We start from the raw sequence: 24,834 nt of genomic DNA, 5'->3' as shown, positions 1-24,834 counted from the left end.
TAGTTTTAAAGAATATTAACAATAAAAAATTAACATCACTTATAGCTAAATATAGGTGGGATATGTGAATATGCACAGATCTCAACTAAATGTCTTCTCATGGCATCTGGCATAACTTTGAAGAGTCAACCCAGGACTACAAGTTGCTCTCAGAAAATGTAACAGAACTTCCTATTCAAATGTTGCCTTTCTGTCTACTACGCGGTGGATATGAGATGACGTGAGGCTGGGCCACTGGCCTGCCACTAGTGTACCATATCTCCAAGCAAGGGAAAGCAGTGAATGATTCCCGTGTTCTTCTCAGCAATACAGCATCACAAACTCAGGCAGAAAGCCCGACCCACCAGTTAGAAGTACTGGCAATAAATCTAAAAGGAAAATCAAGTGCTCTCTTGGCCATTCCTTTACAAACTGAACTTCTGGGATCCTCCTTCCTAGATCACCTCCAGAAGGTGGTGTGTTGAGGTGGCACTTCGAGCAGTTGTGCTTACTTTGATAAATGCTTCATATACATTGAGCATAGTGAGGTGGTCGCCCTCCTCCACAGCAAATTTACGGTGCACTCGAACCTGGAAAGAATAAAGCAACATTCAGAATTTGACCCTTGGCTGGGTGTGGTGGCTCATGCCTGTAATCCCAGCATTTGGGGAGGCTAAGGTGGGAGGATTGCTTGAGCCCAGGAGTTTGAGATCAGCCTGGGCAATATAGGTAAACCCCATGACTACAAAAACTAAAAAAAAAAACAAAATTAGCAGGGCATGGTGGTGTGTGACTCCAAGTCCCAGCTACTAGGCTGAGGTGGGAGGATCACTTGAGCCCAGGAGCCATGTTTGCACCACTGCACTCCACCCAAAGGAAACAGAGCAAGACCCTGTCTCAAAAGAGAAAGAAAGAAATTGACTCCTGTAAGCCTTTTGCACTGGGAAATAATATTGCATGGTGAATAGTGTGTGGGTTATGGATTCAGAAAGAACTGGTTTGCAGCATTCTAGCTCTGCCATATCCTGAAAGAACGCAGCTTGGTTACTTAACCTTTCTCAGCCTTGACTTCCTTATCTGTAAAATCAGGAAACTAAATCTATCAAGATTGCTGTGGATTAAGATAATTTGCTATAAAGTATCTGGCAAAGAAATTTGATAAAATGTTAGTGTTCTCATCCCTCTCCTCCTCCAGGTTAATTAAAAACAAAACTAAACAAAAACAGACATAAGCATCTGGGCACAGAGGCAGAAAAACTTTGTAATCTATAGTTATACAACTGACAAGGAGGATTCCAACAATCCCTAGGAAAGTCTCTCTCCTCCTCATTACACATACAAATTCAGTCCCTCCATGCATAAGGCTCCTGATTCTCTGACTCTCAAACAGGAGCTGACTTTGAACTCATCTTTGACCTAACACTATCAGCACACCTTACGTCTGAGTATCTAACTCTTCAGTATCAAAACTTCTCCTTCCACCTTTCCAGTGTTCACTCAATTAGTCATTGCTGATGCCTGCGCCTTAGGTGGGGATTGGATCTCTCTAGCTTATAATGATCCACCTGCAATATCACCATGCTGCCGTGTGGTACCCAGAATCAGCCTGCTATACCCTGGCACCTGACTTCTTATGTCACTAATGTGCCCACCGAGGTTTCTAGCAGAGCAGTCTGAATGACAATTTCCCTGACAGAAACTAGAAGTTGGTATTTCCATGGTTAAGGTGTGGGGCTCTGGACTGTGAATCCAGAGCCAACAATTCTGGCTGTGCAACTGTAAATGAGTTATCTAACCTCTCTGTGCCTCCATCTTTAAAACATGATAATAGGCTGGGCACAGTGGCTCACACCTGTAATACCAACACTTTGGGAGGTCAAGGCGGGCAGATCACCTGAGGTCAGGAGTTTGAGACCAGCCTGGCCAATATGGTGAAACCCCGTTTCTACTAAAAATACAAAAATTAGCCAGGCGTGGTGGAGCACACCTGTAATCCCAGCTACATGGGAGGCAGGAGAATTGCTTGAACCCGGGAGGCAAAGTGCAGTTGCAGTGAGCTGAGATCATGCCACTACACTCCAGCCTGAGCGACAGAGTGAGACTCCCTCTCAATAAATAAATAAATAAAATATGATAATAAGATCTACTTCCCAGGTTTACGATGAAGATAAAGTGGAATGACGCCTGCAAAACGCCTGATACAACATCAAGCACACAATAAACACTCAAAACATGAGCAGATCACATTTGTACAGCTCTGTCTTCAGCAGTTCCTGGGTACAGTTTTGACAAGGAAAGCTCAAAGCGAAAGAGACTGGTACAGACAGCCTGGGGACAGAGCTGACTTACTGCCTGGGACTTCTGGTTTGGGGGGACCACAAAGATATTCTGGATCTGCATCATGGCAGCGATGCTTAGAATTTCCTGAGAACAGCCGAAGTTTCCTGTAAAACAAAAAGCATGTTTGGTTTCAACCATATAATGTGTCAACAAGAAGTGAAAGACATTTTATGATACTTTCCTTGCACCACACTGAAGACTAAGAACATAAAGTTTTTTCTATAGCTTAATTTTTTAAAGTTTATAGTATATAAGCCTGTGCAACATGGCAAAACCCCATCTCCACAAAAAATTAAACAATTAGCCAGGCATGGTGGTATGTGCCTGTGGCCCAGCTACTCAGGAGGATTGCTTAAAGCCGGGAGGTCAAGGCTGCAGTGAGTCAAGTTCACGCCACTGCACTCCAGCCAGGGTGACAGAGCGAGACCCTCTCTCAGAAAAATAAAAACAAAAAAATAAAGTTTACAGTATATAAATATTTCACTCAGCCAAATGTGAAGTCCCATATGTAGCCCAGATGAACAGTAGCCTTGAAGGACTCCAAAAAAGAAGGTGTTACTGCCCTCTGCAGCTGAAATATGAGGGACTCTGACTGTAAGCCAAGCTCAAGACTGGCCCCATCACTAAGGGCAGGTCAGCTCCACACCTGCTCCCTACCCTCCTGTGGGAACATCTGGAATCCTGGCAGGAAGTCCGAGAGGGGAAGGGGACAGGGAATGAGAGGCTTGTGCCCCTACTGCTGCTTCTCTGCTCCTGACCACTTCTATGAAGTGGCTTCCTTCTCAAAAGGGTTCATCTCAGCTGGGAAGCCCAAGGCACAACTAGACCAGCAAAGCATGCTGCGGGGCTGCTGGAGCACCTGGAAACAGAGTCGGCAGCAATCACCACTCCAGGGCACAAGGCAAAGCACACTGCACTGCCCGTGTCCCATCTCCCCACTGACTCCCACCTCATGAATGATGCACTTCCCAGTCCACGCTTAGAATCCTGTTTCTCGGCCAGGTGCGGTAGCTCACACCTGTAATCCTAGCATTTTGGGAGGCCAAGGCGGGCAGGTCACCTGAGGTCAGGAGTTTAAGACCAGCCTGGCCAACATGGTGAAACCCCATCTCTACTAAAAATACAAAATTAGCTGGGCATGGTGGCACACGCCTGTAATCCCAGCTACTCAGGAGGCTGAGGCACGAGAATCGCTTGAACTGAACCCGGGAGGCAGAGGTTGCAATGAGCTGAGACTGCGCCACTGCCCTCCAGCCTGGGCAACAGAGTGAGATACTATCTCAAAAAAAAAAAAAAAAAAAATCCTGTTTCTAAACGGAAGCCTGAGGACAAGTGGTTGTTTCAAAACATAATTAGTTAGCTTTCCCCATACTGGGTCTGAATCTTCATAAATTGCCAGTTGATATAAAAGTTAGACAAAAGCAAGAAAAAATTAAACTATCTTTCCCAGGGGTAAAAAAACAAATTATACTTTCTAGATGATTTTGATTTCTAATTATGAGAAGACTTCCAGATCTTTTATCCTAGAACTCATGTCCTCACGAAAATCTGAAGAAGTCAAAGAAATTGGAACCCTCGTGTACTGCTGACAGAAATGCAAAATGGTACACCCCTTAATGGAAAATCATATGGCACTACCTCAAAAAACTAAAAATGGACTTATATGCTCTAACAATCGCACTAGTAGGTATATATCCAAAGGAACTGAAACTGATATTTCAAGGAGATAACTGCATTCCCATATTCATTTCAGCATTATTTACAAAAGCCAAAATTTGGAAGCAATCCAAGTGTCCATTCATTGGATGAATGAATAAAGAAAATGTGGTATATATAAATATGTACACACACAATGAAATAACATGCAGCCTTAAAAAAAGAAGAAAACAATGTCATTCACAACAGCATAAATGGAACTGGAGGACATTATGCCAAGTGAAATAAGGCAGGCACAGAAAGACAAACACTGTATGATCTCACTTACATATAGAATCTAAAAAAGTCAATCTCATAGAAACAGAGAGTGGAAAGGTGATCACCAGAGGCTGGGAGATCCCCTAACTGAAACTAACAAAGTTTCAGTTAGACTGGAGGAATAGGTTTTGCACTGCATGGTGACCACAGTTAATGTATTGTATATTTCAAAATTGCTAAAAGAATAGAATTTTAACATTCTTAGCACAAATTCTTAGCACAAAAAAATGATAAGTTGGTGAGTTGGTGAATATGTTAATTTGCTTGGTTGAATCTACAATGTGTACATAGATTAAAACATCACACTGTATCTCATAAATATATACAATTATTATTTGTTAATTAAAAACAAATTTTTAAAAATTAAAGAATTATCACGATTTAGTAATTCCACTTCTGGCTATATACCCAAAAAACGTAAAAACAGGGACTCAAAAAGATATTTGTGTATCCATGTTCATAGCAGCATTATTCACAACAGCCAAAAGTTAGAAGCAACCAAAGTGTCTGTCAACAGATAAACAAAACATAGTATAGATATACAATAAAATACTATTCCTCCTTAAAAATAAAGAAAACTTTAACACATACTACGACATGGATGAACCTGGAAGACATTATGCTAACAGACACAAGAGAGTCACAAAGGACAAATACTGTGTGATTGCACTTCTGAGGGTTCTTAGAGTAGTCAAATTCATAGAGACAGAAAGTAGTGGTGGTTGCCAGGGGCTGGGCAGAGGAGAGAATAGGGAATTTGTGTTTACCAAATATGGAGTTTCAACGGAGAAGATGGAAGAAGTTCTAGAAATGGATGGTGCTGATGGTTGCACAACAATATGAATGTACTTTGTATCACAGAACTACACATTTAAAATGGTTAAAACAATAAATGTTATGTTACAGATACATATATACTTTTTTACCATATTGTACCCTCTTCCCCAGGGTGCTCAGAATTCAGGCAAACAACACCTCTGACAGTCCAAATAAAATCAATTCAAGCTATCAGGCTCTACCCACCTGATTCAAGCAGCATTTTGGCAAACATGGGATTCAAAGGAAACTCTGCAATTCTCATGCCGAGCGGTTCAGTCAGGCGACAGTCTTTGTCCAGACCTGCCATAAGAACAACAAAAGAAATCAGAAGGCAGGTACCATTGTGTTGGAAGGCACATAGTTGTTGAGAGAATAAAAGAAAATATATGCTAAAAAGAAGAAAGTATCCAAAAGGTGATTCATGCACTACCAAACTCCATGACACTAGAGTGCTATTACATTAAAAGAAAAGATCTCCACTGAACTCTTGAATACCCTGTTTTTAAACACTGATACTTTTAAAGACTTCTATTCAAGGACTTAATTATAAGGAAATGCCCTGCAGCCTTCTGCTTGTACCCTCTCCCCAAGCCACAACAGCCTCGCCTGTTCCCACTACTCCAAAGAGACCACTCTTCCCAACAACCTAACAACCGGGTAGTGACAAACGCAAGGCATCTTCCTGACAGCCTCGGCAGCACTCAGCTCTGCTGGCCACTGCTTCTTGGAACTACCCTTCGCCAGCTTCTGGCCCCCCACTCTCCTGGTTCTCTGCCATCTCCCTTGTCCCCTCACTGTCTGGACTTTCTTCCACCTCCAGGACAGGACAGGCCACAGATGTGCCAGGATGGCATTGATGGCATCCCATGTCCTGTGCCCTTCTCATACTACATGAGTGATATGGTTTGGCTGTGTCCCCACCCAAATCTCACCTTGAATTGTAAACATGTCAAGGGCGGGGCCAGGAGGAGATAACTGAAACACAGTGGCAGTCTCCCCGTACTGTTCTCATAATAATGAATAAGTCTCGCAAGATCTGATGGTTTTATAAAGGGGAGTTCCCCTGCATAAATTCTCTTGCCTGTTGCCATGTAAGACATGCCTTTCCTCTTCCATGATTATGAGGCCTCCCCAGTCATGTGGAACTGAGTTCATTAAACCTCTTTCCTTTATTAATTACCCAGTCTTGGGTGTCTCTTTATTAGCAGCATGAGAACAACAATGAGCAACTACAAGGCCAGCAACCTGGAATCTAAACACTAACCCAGATCCCTCTGGTGCCAACACCAGCCCTGTTCATGTGACTGCCTCCTGAGCATTTTGCTGAACTGGGCTGACTCCTTCAACTCCCCAGCTGCCCTCCTTGCGCTCTAACACTTGCCAACATCCAGGTATTGGATTCTCAAGACCCCCAAGATACAGACTACTGTTTTACTACTTAAATGCTGCAAGACCTCAGAGTAAGGCAGAGTTCAGTAAGACATCTCTTTAAAGGTGATAATTCAGCTTGAAATTAAATGAAGCTGGGGGGCTCCCTCTACCTTTTCCAGCTTATTTACGCTATTGAAGAAATAGGAAATATTCTAAATTTCATTGTTTGACCGGAGAAAAACCATCCCAAATAAAAATTCCTATGCTGTCAATATTCTCTCATCCTCACTACAGATCAGCCCAGGAAACATGCTTTCGGTTCCTATTACATGCTTGAGAAGAGGGGGTGGAAACCTTCTCCAACACACATTCACTCCAGGTTGATCTTATGTAAATCCAGCTGAAGGTCTTTTAAATCACTGGAGCTCTTTTAAATCAGTAACTGGATATTCACAGAGAAGTAAAATCAACATAATGAATGAAGATGGACCCCTACCTCACTCCACACCAAAAAAGTAACTCAAAATGGATCAGACCTAATGTAAGGGCCAAAACTATAAAACCCAGGAGAAGATCTTAATGACTACAGGTTAGGCAAGTTTCTTAGACATGACACTAATGGCACACGTAACAAAAAAAAAAAAAAAAGAAAAATATAGATAAACTGAACCACACAAAAACTTAAAATTTTTGTACTGCAGACAATACTAATACGTAAAAAGTAAGTACATGTAAGTAAAAAGCCAAACCATAGAAATGGGAGAAATATTTACAAACCACATACCTGATAAGAATATGTGCCCAGAATATATAAAGAACTTCAACTCAATTTAAAAACACAATAGCACAAATAAAAATGGGCAAAGGATTTGAACAGACTTTTCTCCAAAGAAGATTTACAAATGGGCAGCAAGCACATGAAAAGGTGCTCGGCCGGGCGCGGTGGCTCAAGCCTGTAATCCCAGCACTTTGGGAGGCCGAGACGGGCGGATCACAAGTTCAGGAGATCGAGACCAGCCTGACTAATACGGTGAAACCCCGTCTCTACTAAAAAAATACAAAAAACTAGCCGGGTGAGGTGGCGGGCGCCTGTAGTCCCAGCTACTCGGGAGGCTGAGGCAGGAGAATGGCGTAGACCCGGGAGGCGGAGCTTGCAGTGAGCTGAGATGCGGCCACTGCACTCCAGCCTGGGCAACAGAGCGAGACTCTGTCTCAAAAAAAAAAAAAAAAAAAAAGAAAAGAAAAGGTGCTCAACATCATGACTCATCAGGGAAACGCAAATCAAAACCGAGATACCACTTCATACCCACTAGGATGGCTACAACACAAAAGACAATTACAAGCATTGGCAACAATGTGGAAAAACTGGAACTCTCATACATTGCTGGTGGGGATGTTCACCAAAACCATATTTACATGCTAATATTCGTAGCAGCATTATTTATATTAGCCAAAAAATGGAAACAACCCAAATATCCATCAACCAATGAATGGATAAAAAATATGTGGTATATCCATACAACAGAATATTATTCCGCGAGAAAAAAAGGATAAGGTACGAATATATGCTACAACATGAAGGAACCTGGGAAACATCTTACTAAATGAAAGAAGCTGCTATGGTTTGGAGGTAGTTTGTCCTCACCAAAGCTCATGTTGCAATTTGATGCCCAACGTGACAGTGTTGGGAGATGGGGCCTAGTGGGAGGTGTATGGGTCATGAGGGTGATCCCTCATGAACAGGTTAATGCCCTTACCCAGGGTGAGTAATGGATTAGTTCCCACGACAGCAGGTTCTTAAAAGAGCCTGGCTTCCTCTGTTTCTCTTTCTGGCTTCCTCTCTCGCCATGTGATCTCTGCACCTGCCCACTCTCCTTTTGCTTTCCACTTTGAGTGGAAGCAGGCTGAGGCCCTCCTCAAATACAGCTGCCTAATCTTGGAGCTTTCAGCCACCTGAATCGTGAGCCAAATAAACCTCTTTAGAAATTACCCAGCCTCCGGCATTCTGTTACAGCAACAGAAGACAGACTGAGACAGAAGTCCAATCACAAAAGTCCACATATTATACAAATCTATTTATATGAAATGTCCAGAAAAGGCGCACCTGTAGAGATAAAAAGTCTCTATAGAGATGGAACCAGATAGTGGTTGCCCTGGGCTAGGGGACTAGGGGGAAAGAGAATGAGAAGTTCGGCGCTAATGGGTAAAGATTTCTTTTTTGGGTGATGAATATGTTCTACAATTAGACTGTGGTGATGGTTGCACAACCATGAAAATATGCTAAAAGCCTCTGAATTTGTACACTGTAAACGAGTGAACATACATAAACTATACTTCAATACAGCTATTTAAAAAAAGTTAATACTCAAAATAAATCTCAAAAAGCAAAATCTCCACTAAAACCTAATTCCAAATTGGAAATTATATTCATTTGTGGTACCAGTCACAGAAGAGGCAGTATTCCCCGAAGAGGTGAATTCAGACTATGATTTTCTCTACGTCAAGATAAATGCTATTAAGGTTGGTACAAAAGCAATTGTAATAACATCTTTAATCAACAAGTGAATAGAAGTTCCCCCATAACATCGTGTTTCCTTGCCTAAACAATACTAGAAGCTGATAATGTCCCCAATTCTCCACAAGTAACTCCAGGAATGAAATGAAGAGGATTTAGGGAGAGAATACTGAGCCATGATTAAGGATGTGGTCGTTAGGTGGAGAAAAAAGGTCTGGGGAGGTAAGATCTGACATCCTGGTTGGGAACTGCTGATCTCTAGACGTCTCTTAGGAGTGTGGCTCTGGTGATTCTTTTTAATAGCTTCTGACGAACCGGCATATTTTATATACTGGCTGTCACAATCAGCTTTCATCTGTCTAATTATGGTCCCAACTTTCTATTTCAATAAACTATCATTAAGGAGATTATATATATGGGGAAAACCAACCCCATTTCTGAAGACACTAAGAGCCCTAAAGTGAATACGACCTCACTTTTAATATCGCAAAAGAGAACACATAATAACAAGAGAGAACGATGAGAAAAACTGGCATACCTCCCAGAGCATACAGTAACTCCAAGGCTTGAACCATCGACTGTGCTGGAGGGGGCTGGAAAAAACATTTAAAAATCTTCCTAAATCAATTTATTTGAGCAACAAACATTAAAATGTGGCTGTTTCCTTTTCAAATCCACTCTCCCCTCTACCATGCCCCATTCTTCCCAGCCACCATGTTTCTGTTCATGCTGTTGGCACTTCTCGAAATGTCCTTCCTGTTCTTCCAGGCACCCTTGTACCGCTTGGCCTTTAAGGCTCAGCTTGATGAAACACTTCCCTTCAAAGCGCTCCCTCATCCTCCCCTCCACCAGATGTGATAGGTCCCTATCTTAAACTACCTCTTCATTTTCCTTAAACCCTCCTGAGACATTTCTAATTTTTACTTCGCAGACTCAACCTTCTACCACACTGGGGCCCCAGGACACTGCAGCACTCGGGGATGATCTATCTTTGCATCCCCCAGAGACCTACTCCAGGCCCCATGGTGGGTAAATAACATACGCTAAATTTGTTTTTTCCTAATCCCTGTCTGGAAACTGCAACATATGTTGAATTTGAATTTCAAAAAATAATAGTTCTAGAGAACCTAAAGTTCATAAGCAAAGCTGATGTAGTCAGCCTCAGTCTGATTTTCCAGATCTTTACCTCCTTTTCTTCTATAAATCTTGACTGAGCACCTAAGTGCCAGGCATCATATTTTTTTCTCTCTAAATTATGTGGTTTCTAATAACCCAGGTAATAAAATTATAGTACGTTTTTAAATGCATAGCATGTTTTCTAAATGCATTTTTTCTAAATTCACATAGCATTTTTTTCTAATTGCATTCACATAGCAAATGTATTTTAATCATCACATTGTTTTAGCTCAGTTTTACAGATGAGTAAAGTGAACTGTAATAAGGAAAAGACATCTGAACAAGGTCATATAGGCAGTTGGCGGCAAAGCTGAACTCAGGCCTCATTTTTCCCAGTCTACTTCCCCTACTTTGTTTGCTAAAGACCAAAGTTAAACTATTTTAAACATTGTAGTGACTGAACACACAGGTGAACACACTTACAAGGGCAGGAACTAAACCTATTGGATTCATTACACAGAGAGGATTCAACAAACCAACATTGAGCAAATCATGTAAATGATCCACTAGCCCTTCCTTGGTGCCTACAACATCTTTCTCTACAAAGAGGTAAAACGGACAACACCTAAATGAAGGAGCTTAAACCCTCTGGGATCTTTTATACTGAGAGTGGATGAGATAACAGGAATAGCAATCTCTGAACTAGGCTTTTAACAATTACAGAAAAAACTAACAAGGTCATCTCTGACTCAATTCCTGGCCCGATTTCCAGTCAATTAACAAAAAAAAACTTATCCCCCTCCCCACAAAAATCTTATCCATAGTATTTTCATCTAATCACATTCACTAGTATTTCTCTATGACCTCAACTGATTTGGGATAATACAGAAACACTGTTTTAACATATCTGGAATTACTGTGTATGTATAGTTTTAGTGTGGTCTTCTCACTACATGTTTTTCTGTTTTCATTGTTTCTTGCACCCATACAAACTTCACAGTAACTACTTGGGATGGCTGCATAATACTCGATGACGATCATACTCCATAAAGAAGTCAATTTTCTTATTGCTGGACAATTAAGTTGTTTCCAGTTTTTCACCATTGTAAATAACATTGCTAAATATACAAAATTATATGTACTCTGTAATTTCAACCATAAAAACCACAATTTCAGGGGATAATAACCACAAGGAAATATGTGAAGATAAACTTGTATGCATTTTTTTCATTGTTCAACTGTTCTAAAGTTTTGCGATAATTTTCATTTATATTTTTAAATTTAATATAAATGCTATAAGCATTATCATATATGTAAGCTTTTTTTCTTCTTCTGAATTATTTTTTCAGCAGAAATTTTTATGAGAAGAAATAGCAGGCATTTCTACAGCTCATTAAATGTCGTCAGAAAGTCCTCCATGGGGACAGAAACAGCGTAACATAGGAGGAATTTACTTTCCGAAATTGTGGCAGTTTTGGATTTCACCATTTTTCTTTATACTTAATCATTTAATTAGTGTAAAGTCAACTGCCCATGGTGGCTCACACCTGTAATCCCAGCACTTTGGGAGGCCAAGATGGGCAGATCACCTGAGGTCAGGCATTCAAGACCATCCTGGCCAACGTGGCAAAACCCCGTTTCTACCAAAAATACAAAAAATTAGCCGAGCCTCGTCTACTTGGGAGGCCGAGACACGAGAATCGCTTGAACCCATGAGGCGGAGGTTGCAGTGAGCTGAGATCACATAACTGCACTCCAGCCTGGGTGACACAGTGAAACTGTTTCCAAAAAAAAAAAAGAAAAAAATAGTGTAAAGTCATCCTTTATAGCTATATCAACGTGCACTCACCTCTCTCCTAGAGAGGCTCAACATGTCCTAATGATAGTTACAATTTGAATTTGTGCTGTTTTTTTCCTTTAGCTTTATTTATTGAATATTTACTGTGAATGATGTACATATAAAAACTCTTCGTATTTTTTGAGATACTGATCTGTCATTTCTGTCACTGCATGTTTTTCTTTAATTTTACATGTGGGGCTTCTCATAAGCTTTTAAATTGGCACATACTGTTCATCTTTTCTTTTTTTTTTTTTAAGAAGGAGTCTTGCCCTATTGCCCAGGCTGGAGCGCAGTGGCACAATCTAGGCTCACTGCAACCTCCGCCTCCCAGGTTCAAGCGTTTCTCCTGCCTCAAGCCTCCCAAGTACCTGGGACTACTGGCACATGCTACCATGCCTGGCTAATTTTTGTATTTTTAGTAAAGACAGGGTATCACCACGTTGGCCAGGCTGGTCTTGAACTCCGGACCTCAAGTGATCCACCTGCCTCGGCCTCCCAAAGTGCTGGGATTACAGGCATAAGCCATCACGCTCAGCCTGTTTATCTTTTCTTTATAATATCTTCTACTCTACACCAATAAACAAAGGGTTCATTTTCCCTATACTTATGGTAAGGTAAGTACACAATTTTCTTTGGGAGAGTTGATATCTGTATGTTCTAGTCTTTCATTCACCTATTTTACCATCACATATGACATTAGGGACTTTACGATCCAAGAATCCAGACTTGTCATACCATATACAGTTGGGAAAAAACAAAGTTCCCAAATCATAAAAATTCTAGAAGAAAATATGAGTGAATATGTATTCACTGACCCAAATATAAGAAGTATTTCATAAGCACAAGAATAACCAAAGAGGCCAGGGGTGGTGGCTCATGCCTGTAATCCCAATACTTTGGGAGGCCCACATGTGTGGATCACCTGACCTCAGGAATTCAAGACCAGCCTGGGCAACAAGGCAAAACCCTGTCTCTACTAAAAATACAAAAAATTAGCCGGGCATGGTGGCACACACCTGTAATCCCAGCTACTCATGAGGCTGAAGCACAAGAATCACTTGAGCATGGGAGGCAGAGGTTGCAGTGAGCCAAGACGGCACCATTGCACTCCAGCCTGGGCTACAGAGTGAGACTGTCTCAGAAAAAAAAAAAGAAAAAAGAATAGCCAAAGAAATCATAAAGGCAAAAATAGATTACTGTGAATATATTTAGAATGTCTACACATTAAAAAAATAAAATAAAATACAAATAGAAAATATTTGTAAGAAATATTATAGACAAAGATTAATGTCTTTAATATTCAAAGGACTCTTGAAAATCACTAATAGACACAAATTCTAACAGATAAATAGCTTAACAATTCAGAAAAAATACAAACTGACTAATAAATGTTTTTATAAAAAGCTACCTTATGAGAAATTTAAAAATAATTATAATAAAGGTAATTTCCCCCCCCCCCCGGCCAATCAAGTCAGCGAAACTAAAAGAAGATAACATGGCACAATGGAAGGACCACAAGGTGGGCATTCATGCACTGAATGACATTGGTAAAGCAATCTGGCCACGTAACAGGACCCTCAACAGGACTATGGCTCTTTGACCTAGTCATTCCACTCCTAGAAATCATCTCAAGAAGCAATCAGATATAAGGGTCTTCCTGCAGCTCTATCTAAACCCTCCAGGATCCCCTAGTCATGGTACTCCTGCATCTAGGCCTGTACAAAGACTAGCTGTCCTGAACTCTCCACTCCTCCCAACCTGGTGAGATCCTATTTGGGTTTCAGGTTTCACCTGGGACACGACCGACTAAGGTGGGGGCACTTCCTCTGTCTCTCAGAGCCCTGGGCACACTGCTCTGTAATTACCCACTTACTTGTCTCTATTCCCCAGCAGACAAGAACAGGAACTATATAAGAACAGGAATTGAGGCTACCTTGTCTGGCTGTTTTCCCCTACGTCCTGCACAGGGCCTGGTTGCAAAGCAGACACACAACACATGACCTGAGTAGGGAAAAAAAAGAAAGACAGCATGCCCTACGACAGTGTCCTGACATCCCCCTGTGAGCTCCCTAGCCTCCCTATGGCCCCAGACAGCAGGCAGGACTTACCGACATGAAGTGGAACCTGAGGACATTGTCAATTCCTAGCGCTTTCAGCTGCAGGATGACAGGTGCTAAATTACTACGCTGCATCTCAGGAACCGTAGACTGAGGCAACTTGTCAAAGGCTTCCTCTGAGGATAGGAAATCAGAACTGTTTGGGACCAAATGTCACAATCAAATGCAATCACTATACCAAGGGACAAATTTTCTTCTCTATCTTGAAAAAGAAGCTCTAGGATTCTAGGAGCAGATGCACAAGATAACATGATATAAAGTTATTTTTATACTTAGGAAAGACCATTCTATTTTAAAATGCCTTAGATAAATATATTTGAATACACCTTTATAAAACTTTTTCTTTTTGCTTTAAAATGCTGTTTTTTTAATGTTTTTTGTCAGCAAAACATTAAATCAAACCAATTAAGTATTTGCTGAACCACTCTATCAGTTCCCAGTTGCCACCAACTCTGTTTGGAATAAGTCAAGGAAGCAAGAGCTTCACATACAAGCAAAGAATAACCTCAAGATAAATCACCAAAATATAACGAATGACCAAATCTTATAAAGAGCAAAAATTGTCCAAATCAAAGTTTTTAAATCAACGAAGCAGGTACACAATATCGTTCCCAGAATCCAATGCTGCCCCAAACCAAGAAATGAATATTTACATGCCCTGCCAGGAAAAAAAGGTGACCTTACACAGGAAAAATCATCCTCAGACACAGAGATTCCAAGACAGGAAGGGCAGAAAAGGAGGGGGAAGGAGAATAGACTTTGGAAGAAGGCCTTTTTATAAAAGCTAGGCAGGAAGGGTGGGGAAAAAAGAGGAAGAGTTTAAATCATTTTCATGTATATTCAGAAAGCTTAAGGATTACATAGAGAATGCTCCACCCACCAAAATCTCCCACATCAGTCAACATTTTAACTGATGCACACCCTTCGCAAACAATACAAGGGTGACCCAACTTCCATTTAGATCTTAAAGCTTTAGTTAACCAGAAAAAAAAAGTGCCTTGAAGAAATACCACTGTCCCTGAAGAACTTCAAAAAGGTTTTCTTTTTTTTTTTTTTGAGACGGAGTCTCGCTCTGTCGCCCAGGCTGGAGTGCAGTGGCCGGATCTCAGCTCACTGCAAGCTCCGCCTCCCGGGTTCACGCCATTCTCCTGCCTCAGCCTCCCGAGTAGCTGGGACTACAGGCGCCCGCCACCTCGCCCGGCTAGTTTTTTGTATTTTTTTTAGTAGAGACGGAGTTTCACCGGGTTAGCCAGGATGGTCTCGATCTCCTGACCTCATGATCCGCCTGTCTCGGCCTCCCAAAGTGCTGGGATTACAGGCTTGAGCCACCGCGCCCGGCCCAAAAAGGTTTTCTTTAAGAAAATAGACAACCAATATTCTGTGGACTAACTGATACAAATTGGGTCTAACTGGAAGGTTCTGGATGACGGCCAACAGCAAGAAGTTCCAAACGAGATACTTCAACAGCATTTGGGGTATAGCTTCTTGATAATATAACCCCATTTTCCAAGCACTCTACTGACCAAGGAGAAACAAAGTTACCACATAAGAGGACCACTCTGCCGAAAAGCTCACAGGAAGTGGGTGTTTCCTGAAAGTTCAATGACATGCAAGTTCTCCTGAGGACTCAAGTGTGTGAGGCATAGGGCCAGAAGCTGTAGGAGTCGCAGGCAATCCCCTTGAAAAGCTTCAGTGATATGCAGGGGTCTGGGACCTGGACCAGAAACAGTTGACCCTCAAGGAGAAATAGGAAAAGTCCCAAGGAGTGGACTTCCCAAAGAGAAATGGAAGCTCAGGGAAGGAGGAAGCAGGGTGGCAGGAAGAAGGCCTCCAGGGAAGCTGCATGTTGCCATTTGAGGGAGGATTTGAAGGACAAAGAGGATCTGTTGGGCAAAGAGGAAACAGCCCAAGGAAAAGATATCAAAGTGTTTCTCATGCAGAGGGCATGTCTGTAGTTCAGCTGGGAAGCAATGTGTAGTGGTTAGTAGGAGAAGTAAGCTGAGGAAAATTCCAGCATGGTTTCAGAAACTGTGGAGGGTCTGAGCAGGTGGCACCCTGTTCAAAGCAACACTTTCTGGAGGCTCCTGTGGAAGCCTAGAGGCTGGATATCAATGCATTCACTACAGTCAGGGGCCCTCCCTAACCCAACTTCCACTAAAACTGCTCATGCAAAGAGATTCAACGACTTTTCACCCAAACCCACCTGCCTATCTTTAGTCTGTGATTTCTTGGTGCATGAGATAATGCTGGCCTCTATAAAAGTAACTTGAGCTCCTTAAAAGTTAAACAAAATTACATATAACCTTGTAATAGCCAAACGAATTAAAAACACCTACTCAAGTACATGTACATGCAGGTTCATACCAGCACTGTTCACAGTAGCCAAAAGGCAAAAACAGCCCAAATATCCACAACTAATAAATGAATAAACAAAGTGTGGTTTATCTGTACAACAGAATATTAGTCAGTAATAAAAAGGAATTAAGTACATGTTACAATGTAGATAAACCTCAAAAACATTATGCTAAAAGAAGCCAGACACAAAAGGTCACATACTATATGACTCTTCACATGAAATATCCAAAAGAGAGAAATCCATTGAGAAGAACACAGGTTGGTGATTTCCAGGCACTCGCAGCCAGAAAGAATGGGAAGAAACTGCTTAATGCATAAGGGATTTTACTCTGGAGTGGCTGAAATGTTCTGAAACTAGATGGAGGTGGTGGTCACACAACATTGTGAATTTAATAAATTGTTCACTTTAATTTGGTTAATGTTGTGTTACATAAATTTCACCTCAATAAATAATTTTTGAAGAGAAAAATGTCTTGAAATCTTCTCTGCATGTCAGAATCCCTTTCAGTCCTGGCTCTCCCTTTTCTACTCTAGTCATTTCTTCTTAGCATCTTCAGTGGTTACCCTTGGTCCTCTGGTCCTGGGTTCTGCCTATTCTCTCCCGTCCATGAATGTTCTAAACCCACTTCCTTCCCTGCAAGTACTTGTACATTCCATTCCCTCTGCCTGGTATGCTGAAACTGAATCTCCCCAGTCACCTCTTCACCTAGATAAGGACTGTACTGCCAATAAGATCAGGCTCAAGCACCACCCTGGTTGTGAAGCACTCCCCAAATCCCCAGAAAGATAACACCAGCTTCTAGGAGAAGGCATCTAAGGTAGCTTCATGAGGGAATTGCCATCTGAGAGAGGATCTGAAAGATAAGGAGGATCTGCTGGGCAGAGAAAACAGCCCAAGGAAAAGCCTCTGCTCTCTGCTTCCAAGGCTCCGGATTCTTTATTGCTCCCTATCATACCATAGTATGCTGATCTGTTTTGAGGTCTACCTCCACCACCAGACTGTCAGCCACTGTGGCCACAGACCGTGGTTACTAGCCCCAGATCTCCAAGCTCTAGCATCATGGCCAGCATACAGTAGATGCTCTACAAACACTGCTAAAAGAAAGATCAACATCAAAGACTGAACAAGGACAATGATAACCAGAAAGGAAAAGAAGAGACAAATGGCAGAGCTAAAACCCCTGGACCTTCTTCAGGGGTAGCAACGCCAGAAGAAACAAAACAAAATAAAACAGAAAACCCTGGGCCTGGTTAAGTGAATGCAGATGGATACTGGATAGAGAAGGGAATTAACAATGACTTGGAAATTGAGTTTGGACAACTGGGGAAAATCTCAGCAGCATTCCCCACAAAAGAGAAGTGCAGAGAGAGAAAGAGCAGCTCTGGGTCCATCACTGTCTGTAGGTAAGGCTCTCTTCAAGCTGGATAAAAAGCTCCAGAAGGGCTGAGACAGTATTAAAATTGCCTTCTGTTCCCTCAGAGCCTACCTAGCATGATGCACAGCACAGAGCAGGAGTTCATCAACTATTTGTTTTCTATGAATGAGTCTCGGGACAGACCTTCCATTTTCACTTGGCAAAGATGCTCTGAACCAGAAGTAAAAGTGGAACCCAATGTGAGGCTCCACAAGACTCAGGGATCTTGGAATACGAAAACAGTACATTAAGTCAAGAAAGAAAGGCAAGAAAGGATCCAGGACACACAGCCCATGCCCTAGGGGCGCATGGCTACACCGGCCTGTGCCCAGATGTTAGGTTAGAACAGGATAGCAAATAGGCGGTCACTCACAGGCCAGCTTTGGCCAATGGGGACTAGTAACAAAGAAACACCATATTTAAAGTGAGGAAGGTTGGGGGGGGGGGCAGATTACACAGGGCCTTGTGAGGAAGGCCTGTATTTTATGTTAAGTTCTACCATTAGGAGTAAACATTTGCTATACTCTGATGCCCAGGTTGACTACGAGAAAGTCAAAAACCCTTAGGGAAAGCCACACTAACCTGTATAAAGGCGATAACATTTTCCCGAGCGACTACGACCACCACGTCCTGCTCGCTGGTTAGCTGATGCCTGGGAGACTGGCACCACCACCAAGCATTCAATAGCTGTCCTGGGATTGTAGGCTCGGAGTTTGACAAAGCCACAGTCGATCACATACACAATGCCACTGATTGTGATAGAGGTTTCTGCCACATTGGTGGCCACTATCACCTAAGTTCCGCACAGAAAGAAGAACAAAAGTCATTTTACTCTTTCTGCTTTTAATAAACTCCTAAAAATCCTAAAAGATTTAACATTTCCAACATTGCAGAATCTGTGAGAGGCAGTTTAATATACTAGAAAGAGTGTGAGTTTCGATGTCAGGGGGTGCCCTGGATTTGAATTCTCCCTAATCATGTGACCCTGGATAAGTTACTCAATCTCCTGAACCTGTTTCCTCATCTACATCATAAGATTTACCACCTCCCTTAGGGCTACTGAAGGGACTATATACAATTAATATATAAAGTGGGCCGGGCGCGGTGGCTCAAGCCTGTAATCCCAGCACTTTGGGAGGCCGAGACGGGCGGATCACGAGGTCAGGAGATCGAGACCATCCTGGCTAACACAATGAAACCCCGTCTCCACTAAAAATACAAAAAAATTAGCCGGGCGTGGTGGCGGCGCCTGTAGTCCCAGCTACTCGGGAGGCTGAGGCAGGAGAATGGCGGGAACCCGGGAGGCGGAGCTTGCAGTGAGCCGAGATCGCGCCACTGCACTCCAGCCTGGGCGACAGAGCGAGACTCCGCCTCAAAAAAAAAAAAAAAAAAAAAAAAAAAAAAAAAAAAATATATATATATATATATATATATATATATATATATATATATATATAAAGTGATCAGAGCCTAGTATTTGTTAGTTTTTCCCTTTGGCATAACCAAAGTAAATCACCACCACCTTGCGCAGGTATAGTCATTTATTCATTCATATCGTGATTACTTCCTGAGGGTATGCACTTTGTCAAACACTGTTCAAGGTGACAGGATATAGGATAAACAAGACAGACAAGGCCCCTGCTCTGCCAGAGTTTACATTCTAGTGTGAGTGGGCTGAAGACTTGCTGAACATAAACAAGAAGATAATTTCAGAGTACAACAAATACTATAAAGAAAATATTAATACAATGAGGCAATATGATATGATATAGTATATAACATGTATATTATATATTATTATAATAATAGGGCATGCTACTTTACATTTGTTGGCCAGGGAGAGCCTCTGTGAAAGATTTTGACCAGAGACCTGAGTAACAAGAAGCAGCCAATCCTACAGAGATTCAAGAAGAAGAAACAGTTCAAAGGAAGGAGAAACAGCCAGTGCAGCCAAAATACAGAGTAAGTAGAAGATGAGGTTGCAGAGGGAGGCAGAGATGCGATTATATGTGGTCTCTGGGTCACCATGAGGTATTTGCATTTTATTCCCAGTACATCGGGAGCTGCCCCTGGAGGGTTTAAGCAGCATGGGACACATACACATAGCAGTTACAACTTTTTTCAGGCATTTTACATTTTATAAATCATTTTATAAAAATTATTTTATAAAGGATCATTTTATAAAATAATCTTCCTAATATTTTTATGTAGTTGGGATTAAGATATTATGCTATTAAACCACCTATCTGAAAGTTATTATTATTTATGTTTTACAGCTGCAAAAACTCAGATTCAAGGTTAAGTCAGTCGTCCCAAGGCACACAGTAGCTCAGGGGCAGAATCCAGGTCTCCTGATTGACTGGCTGCAATTAATGTTTGACGCGGCAGACTCAAGTTGCTCCATCCCAATGGTCAAGAGGCTGAGCACCCTCTTCCAGGTGATCTGACATTGGGAGTGGATCCTCAGACCATCCCTCACCTGCTCTATTCTCTGCCACCTGTTCATAAATAGCTACTACAGTAAAAGCTGTCCTCGGGCTGGTTCTGCGCGGTCCTCATCTAATGAAAGGAAAAGGCAGAGTCAGGCCCAGGGGGACCATGAACAGTGGGCGGACTGGCTGCCTGCCGGCTCCTTCAAACCAGTGCTTTCTACCACACCCTTCCCCACTCTCACTTCAAGGCCAAGCATTTTTAAGCCACACCTTGAATTAACTGATTTAAATTTGGCCTTTTAAAATAGGCAAGCTGATACTTAAATTATTTAGAAACCATGTGTACCAACCTTTCTATTGCTCTTGACAGATGACCTAAATCCCCGCAAACAATCCCTTCAGCCAAAGTAAGCACATGTCGTGGGAAATATTAGGAAGGCAGAAGAGAAGAAAAGGGAAGTCACCTGATCTGATAACTACTGTCAGAGTGACCCTTCTGTGGGACGGGTTTAGAATCTTCACAACGGGCCAGGCGCGGTGGCTCACGCCTGTAATCCTGGCACTTTGGGAGGCCAAAGCACACGGATCACAAGGTCAGGAGATCAAGACCATCCTGGCTAACACAGTGAAATCCAGTCTCTACTAAAAATACAAAAAAATTAGCCGGGCGTGGTGGCGGGCGCCTGTAGTCCCAGGTACTCAGGAGGCTGAGGCAGGAAAATGGCGTGAACCCGGGAGGCGGAGCTTGCAGTGAGCTGAGATTGCGCCACTGCACTCCAGCCTGGGCGACAGAGCGAGGCTCCGTCTCAAAAAAAAAAAAAAAGAAAGAAATCTTCACAATGTATTATTTATTATTGTGTGCTTTTAGATCTACTACACAGAAATACAGACCTAGAAGTCTGCCTTGTGTTTAGCAAGTTTCACATCAAGTAAATGAGCATCATTATGATTATAGACGGCTGCCAACACCCTTGGTCATCAGGATAGTCTCACCTTTCTGACACTGCGTGACACCCTTTCAAACACTTTCATTTGCTCAAAGGAAGGCAGTCCTGCATACATGGGGAGAACTCGGAGGTGTCTCTTCATCCCAGTGCGAGCTAACGCCCGAGCCTGCTCGATGAGCATCGACACAACAGTTTCTACCTCTTCCTAAAGACATTGAACCAGGAACCAAAGAAACTGAGATCACTTTAAAGCATGCTATTTCATCATACTGAAAGAAGATCAAAGTCAGAATCTGGATTTTAATTTTGGTCAGATGCAATAATTTCAGTGCCATCATGTTCCACTCTGGGATGATATTTAATTAAATGCTAATAAACAATGATGACAATGGGTGAAATTTTGCAACTACACTATTAGTTACTAAAAAATCAATGTGATCTGCAATGAATGGACGAGTTCCCAATAAATAAAAACAATGACTATTTTACCCAGCATACATATACAGTGTCAAACAAGCATCGCATGCATATGGACAAGTTTTAGCATATAAAATCACTAGAAGCTTTCTCCAAAAAAGATTACTGAACCATGGAAAGTGTTTGGCAGTGGAAAAGATTACAGTTGGAGGGCAGGTCTGAATAGTGCTGCCACCTTCAGTGAGCACTTGGGTCTGTTCAGTTGTTGTACCAGTAATATGGCCACTTATCACCTTCAGGATGAGCTGCAAAGGTGTCACTGGAAAAAGAGGTACACAGCAGCAACATGTGTGCAGGACCATGGACCCAATGTAGTATCCAATTCTGGCAAACAAAACAGCCCTCACTCAACTACTTAGTTTATTTTGGAATCAGTTAATACATTTAAAAAACATTTAACCCTCTGCAGACAGAACAGGCAGGGGCTAACGACTCCCTGACAATCTAGATGGTAGATGAATGACATCAAATCAATTTTTTACATAATTATGGAACCACAAAATATAACAAAACATGAAATAAACGGCTGAGTAAAGTAACAAGGCTCTGTATTAATTTTGGTGCTGTCTTAACATGTCTGTTCATCAGAGAAGTACAATGGCATTACCTGGCCAGTAAGAAATGCTAAAATGTCTCCGTCTCCCTCTGTCTGGTGAATTTTCACCACAGTTTCCACAGTTGATTTGATATAATCTGGAACAGGACTGAAAAGACAAATGGGATGAATTCATCACTAGAATATGCTCGTTAATTACAGATCAATTACCCTAATAATCTGGCAGCAAAGCTCATAAAAGTGAGTTTGGGCCTGCCCAGTAGGTAATTAGTACATTGATAAATAAAATATTCATTTTTCAAATGTAATATTCAAGAATAATCCATAATTATATGTCAACTATGATTTTTAGCTTTATTTGCAAAGAAATAAAATGATATACCCATACAAACAGATGTGCTATCTTTAGTATGCAAAGACATCAGACCAATGAAAATTGGGAGCTGTGGTCCCAGTGCTAAAGCCCACACTCTTCCCAGCCCATTTTCCCTCCTTATCAATAGCAGCATTTATGGGTCAGCTGGATGGCCCTGATGGATGTGCTCTCCAACAAAACGATTCAGAAATCAAGTCCACAACTCTGGATTTATCAGCCACTGGAACAGGCTCCTGGTCTTTGTTTGTGCAGTGACTAGTACAGGAATTAGGATGGCCCCTTGCTTGTCCAAGTAGGCTACTCCCAAAAGTACCAACTGGGCCTTCTAGCTAGGGATGTAGAGAACTGAGAGCCAAATGATTCAAATCACCAATACTGCCCCTGCTGACATGCAGCCTTGTAAACCCCAGTTCTGAAAACTATCAAGCTTCCCTCTCCAAAACCTTTCACCACTTTCGCTCTCTCTGGCTGAGCTACTAGCCACAGACTCACGGAAACTTGCGTGTCAGTGTGAAGAGTTTAAAGTAAATTCAGCAGTGATGCAGAGCAGGGTAAAAACATTCTAGACCAATGACAAGGGACACAAAACATGCTCCTCCCCATCCTTTAGAGTTGTGAGCAAATGCAGTTCTGACATTCTACATCAGAGGCCGATGGTGATTTTCTAATCACCATCATCAAGAATTCAAGCATCATCAAACCTTTGTAGATAAAAGATATCCACCGGAAATGTTCGCCCTTCCACTGTAAGGATCACACTTGTATCCCTTGCTGGATCACTGGTTTCATTTTGATTAAAGAAATCCCGGAATTTCTAAAAAGAAAAAAATTAATTCTTCATTTCTCTTAGAGAAAAAGGTTCACAGCGATTCATGGAGGAAAAAAAATAATATAAAACTGGCCAAACACAGGTGAGTAGCAAGGATTACATATACGCAATACAGATTACGGGTTGTAACACACATTTTTTAAATTCACATTTTTCTAACTGCAATTGTGGGGAATCACATTTCAATGACAGTCTTTACTAAAGTTTTCATAAAAATAATAAAGGTCTGAGTTAACATGTAGCTGTAGTATTATTTATCTTATTCCTATCCTCTGTATTTCATTTAAGCAAAAATTAGGTCAAAGATGTGATTCAAGTTCAGTACAGGTTAGATTAGGTTGGTGCGTAACTCTATCTGGAAAACATAGATATGATCATTTGAGTTATCAATTTATAAGGAAACTTTTCCTTCTGTGAACAGTAGGTGTGTTTCTGGCCCCATTGTTAATGGTTTTAGGTCACTTGATGGCAGGGATAGTGTCTTCTCCATCTTTACACGCCCTACAGTAGTGAGTGCGAGGCTTTGCATGGGGTAGGCCATCAATCATGTACTTCCCCGACACTCGTGCAGTACCGCTGGGAGAAGTGTCTCTTGGCAGTTTCTCCCAAACAGGTGGCCACATCCTATTTAATGGTACTTGACTACCACTTGCAGCCCACAAGGAGACCTGTCTTAAGGGCTCTGGCCAATGACGGAGGAAGGAAACACCACCAAAGATCCTCTCTTGGGGAATGTGACCCTAAGGTACAAAGAGAAGCTGCGACTGAGAAGAGTTAAGTGACTATGCAGGCAGGCAAGTGAGCACCAGATGGGAAGCAGCTAGTATCCACTGCAGAGGGGGCATGGATGTCCCGTCGGGTGGAGTGCTCCACGATTTGAATCTGGGTCCCCTTTCCATTCCCCACCTCTACTCATTTCCCCAAGGCCTGGCTACGTAACTGCAAAGCTTGTCTTTATTTCCCTATGTACCTTTATAAACCATGTCCATCCTGCTCCAGGAAACCCAAAAGCCCAGGAGCTGTGCTAATGAACAGCATCAAACACTAAGTGAAGGGGCTCCGAGGGGTATTTTTAAAAGAGTAAACTGGATTTAACTACAAAGTACAGGGATGTTATACATTAACCTCAAAATTGAGAAGAATAAGCACAGACATAAAAGTGCCTCATGCCAACAAAACTATGTTTTGCTATGCAGAATTCCACACAGTACCCCTGTTCACTTTCTTTTGGGTAAATTCCCTTCAAGTTGCTTCAGCCTTCCTGCATCCCTATGACATGCACAGCACAGGTACACCAGAAGTAACACACAAACAAGTGGGAACAGAGACCCCATGCCCCAAAAGAGTAAACAGTTCACAGAAGGCAGATGTGCAAA

At 41.9% G+C, this 24,834-nt stretch overlaps 1 protein-coding gene across 7 annotated transcripts in view; it reads right to left on the bottom strand.

The window, feature by feature from the left end:
* DHX35 (DEAH-box helicase 35) overlaps window positions 1-24,834 on the bottom strand; it is a 91,742-nt gene that overhangs the window by 27,788 nt on the left and 39,120 nt on the right. For all 7 annotated transcript variants that reach the window (XR_001447509.3, XR_013399939.1, XR_013399941.1 and 4 more), the window contains 9 exons: window positions 23,331-23,443; window positions 22,305-22,401; window positions 21,267-21,425; window positions 18,424-18,634; window positions 14,063-14,187; window positions 9,537-9,591; window positions 5,317-5,412; window positions 2,329-2,423; window positions 492-569 (listed from right to left, as the gene is read on the bottom strand). Coding sequence is in view for 3 of the 7 variants with exons in the window: in XM_028828414.2 (XP_028684247.2) it covers window positions 492-569; window positions 2,329-2,423; window positions 5,317-5,412; window positions 9,537-9,591; window positions 14,063-14,187; window positions 18,424-18,634; window positions 21,267-21,425; window positions 22,305-22,401; window positions 23,331-23,443 (1,029 nt within the window). In the remaining 4 variants the exon portion in view is untranslated. The remainder of the gene's footprint in view (window positions 1-491; window positions 570-2,328; window positions 2,424-5,316; window positions 5,413-9,536; window positions 9,592-14,062; window positions 14,188-18,423; window positions 18,635-21,266; window positions 21,426-22,304; window positions 22,402-23,330; window positions 23,444-24,834) is intronic.

The sequence above is a fragment of the Macaca mulatta genome, chromosome 10 (genome assembly GCF_049350105.2).
Source record: "Macaca mulatta isolate MMU2019108-1 chromosome 10, T2T-MMU8v2.0, whole genome shotgun sequence".
NCBI lineage: Eukaryota > Metazoa > Chordata > Mammalia > Primates > Cercopithecidae > Macaca > Macaca mulatta.
The sequence above is the reverse complement of the archived record's forward strand: the minus strand, read 5'-3'. Positions and strand labels throughout refer to the sequence as shown.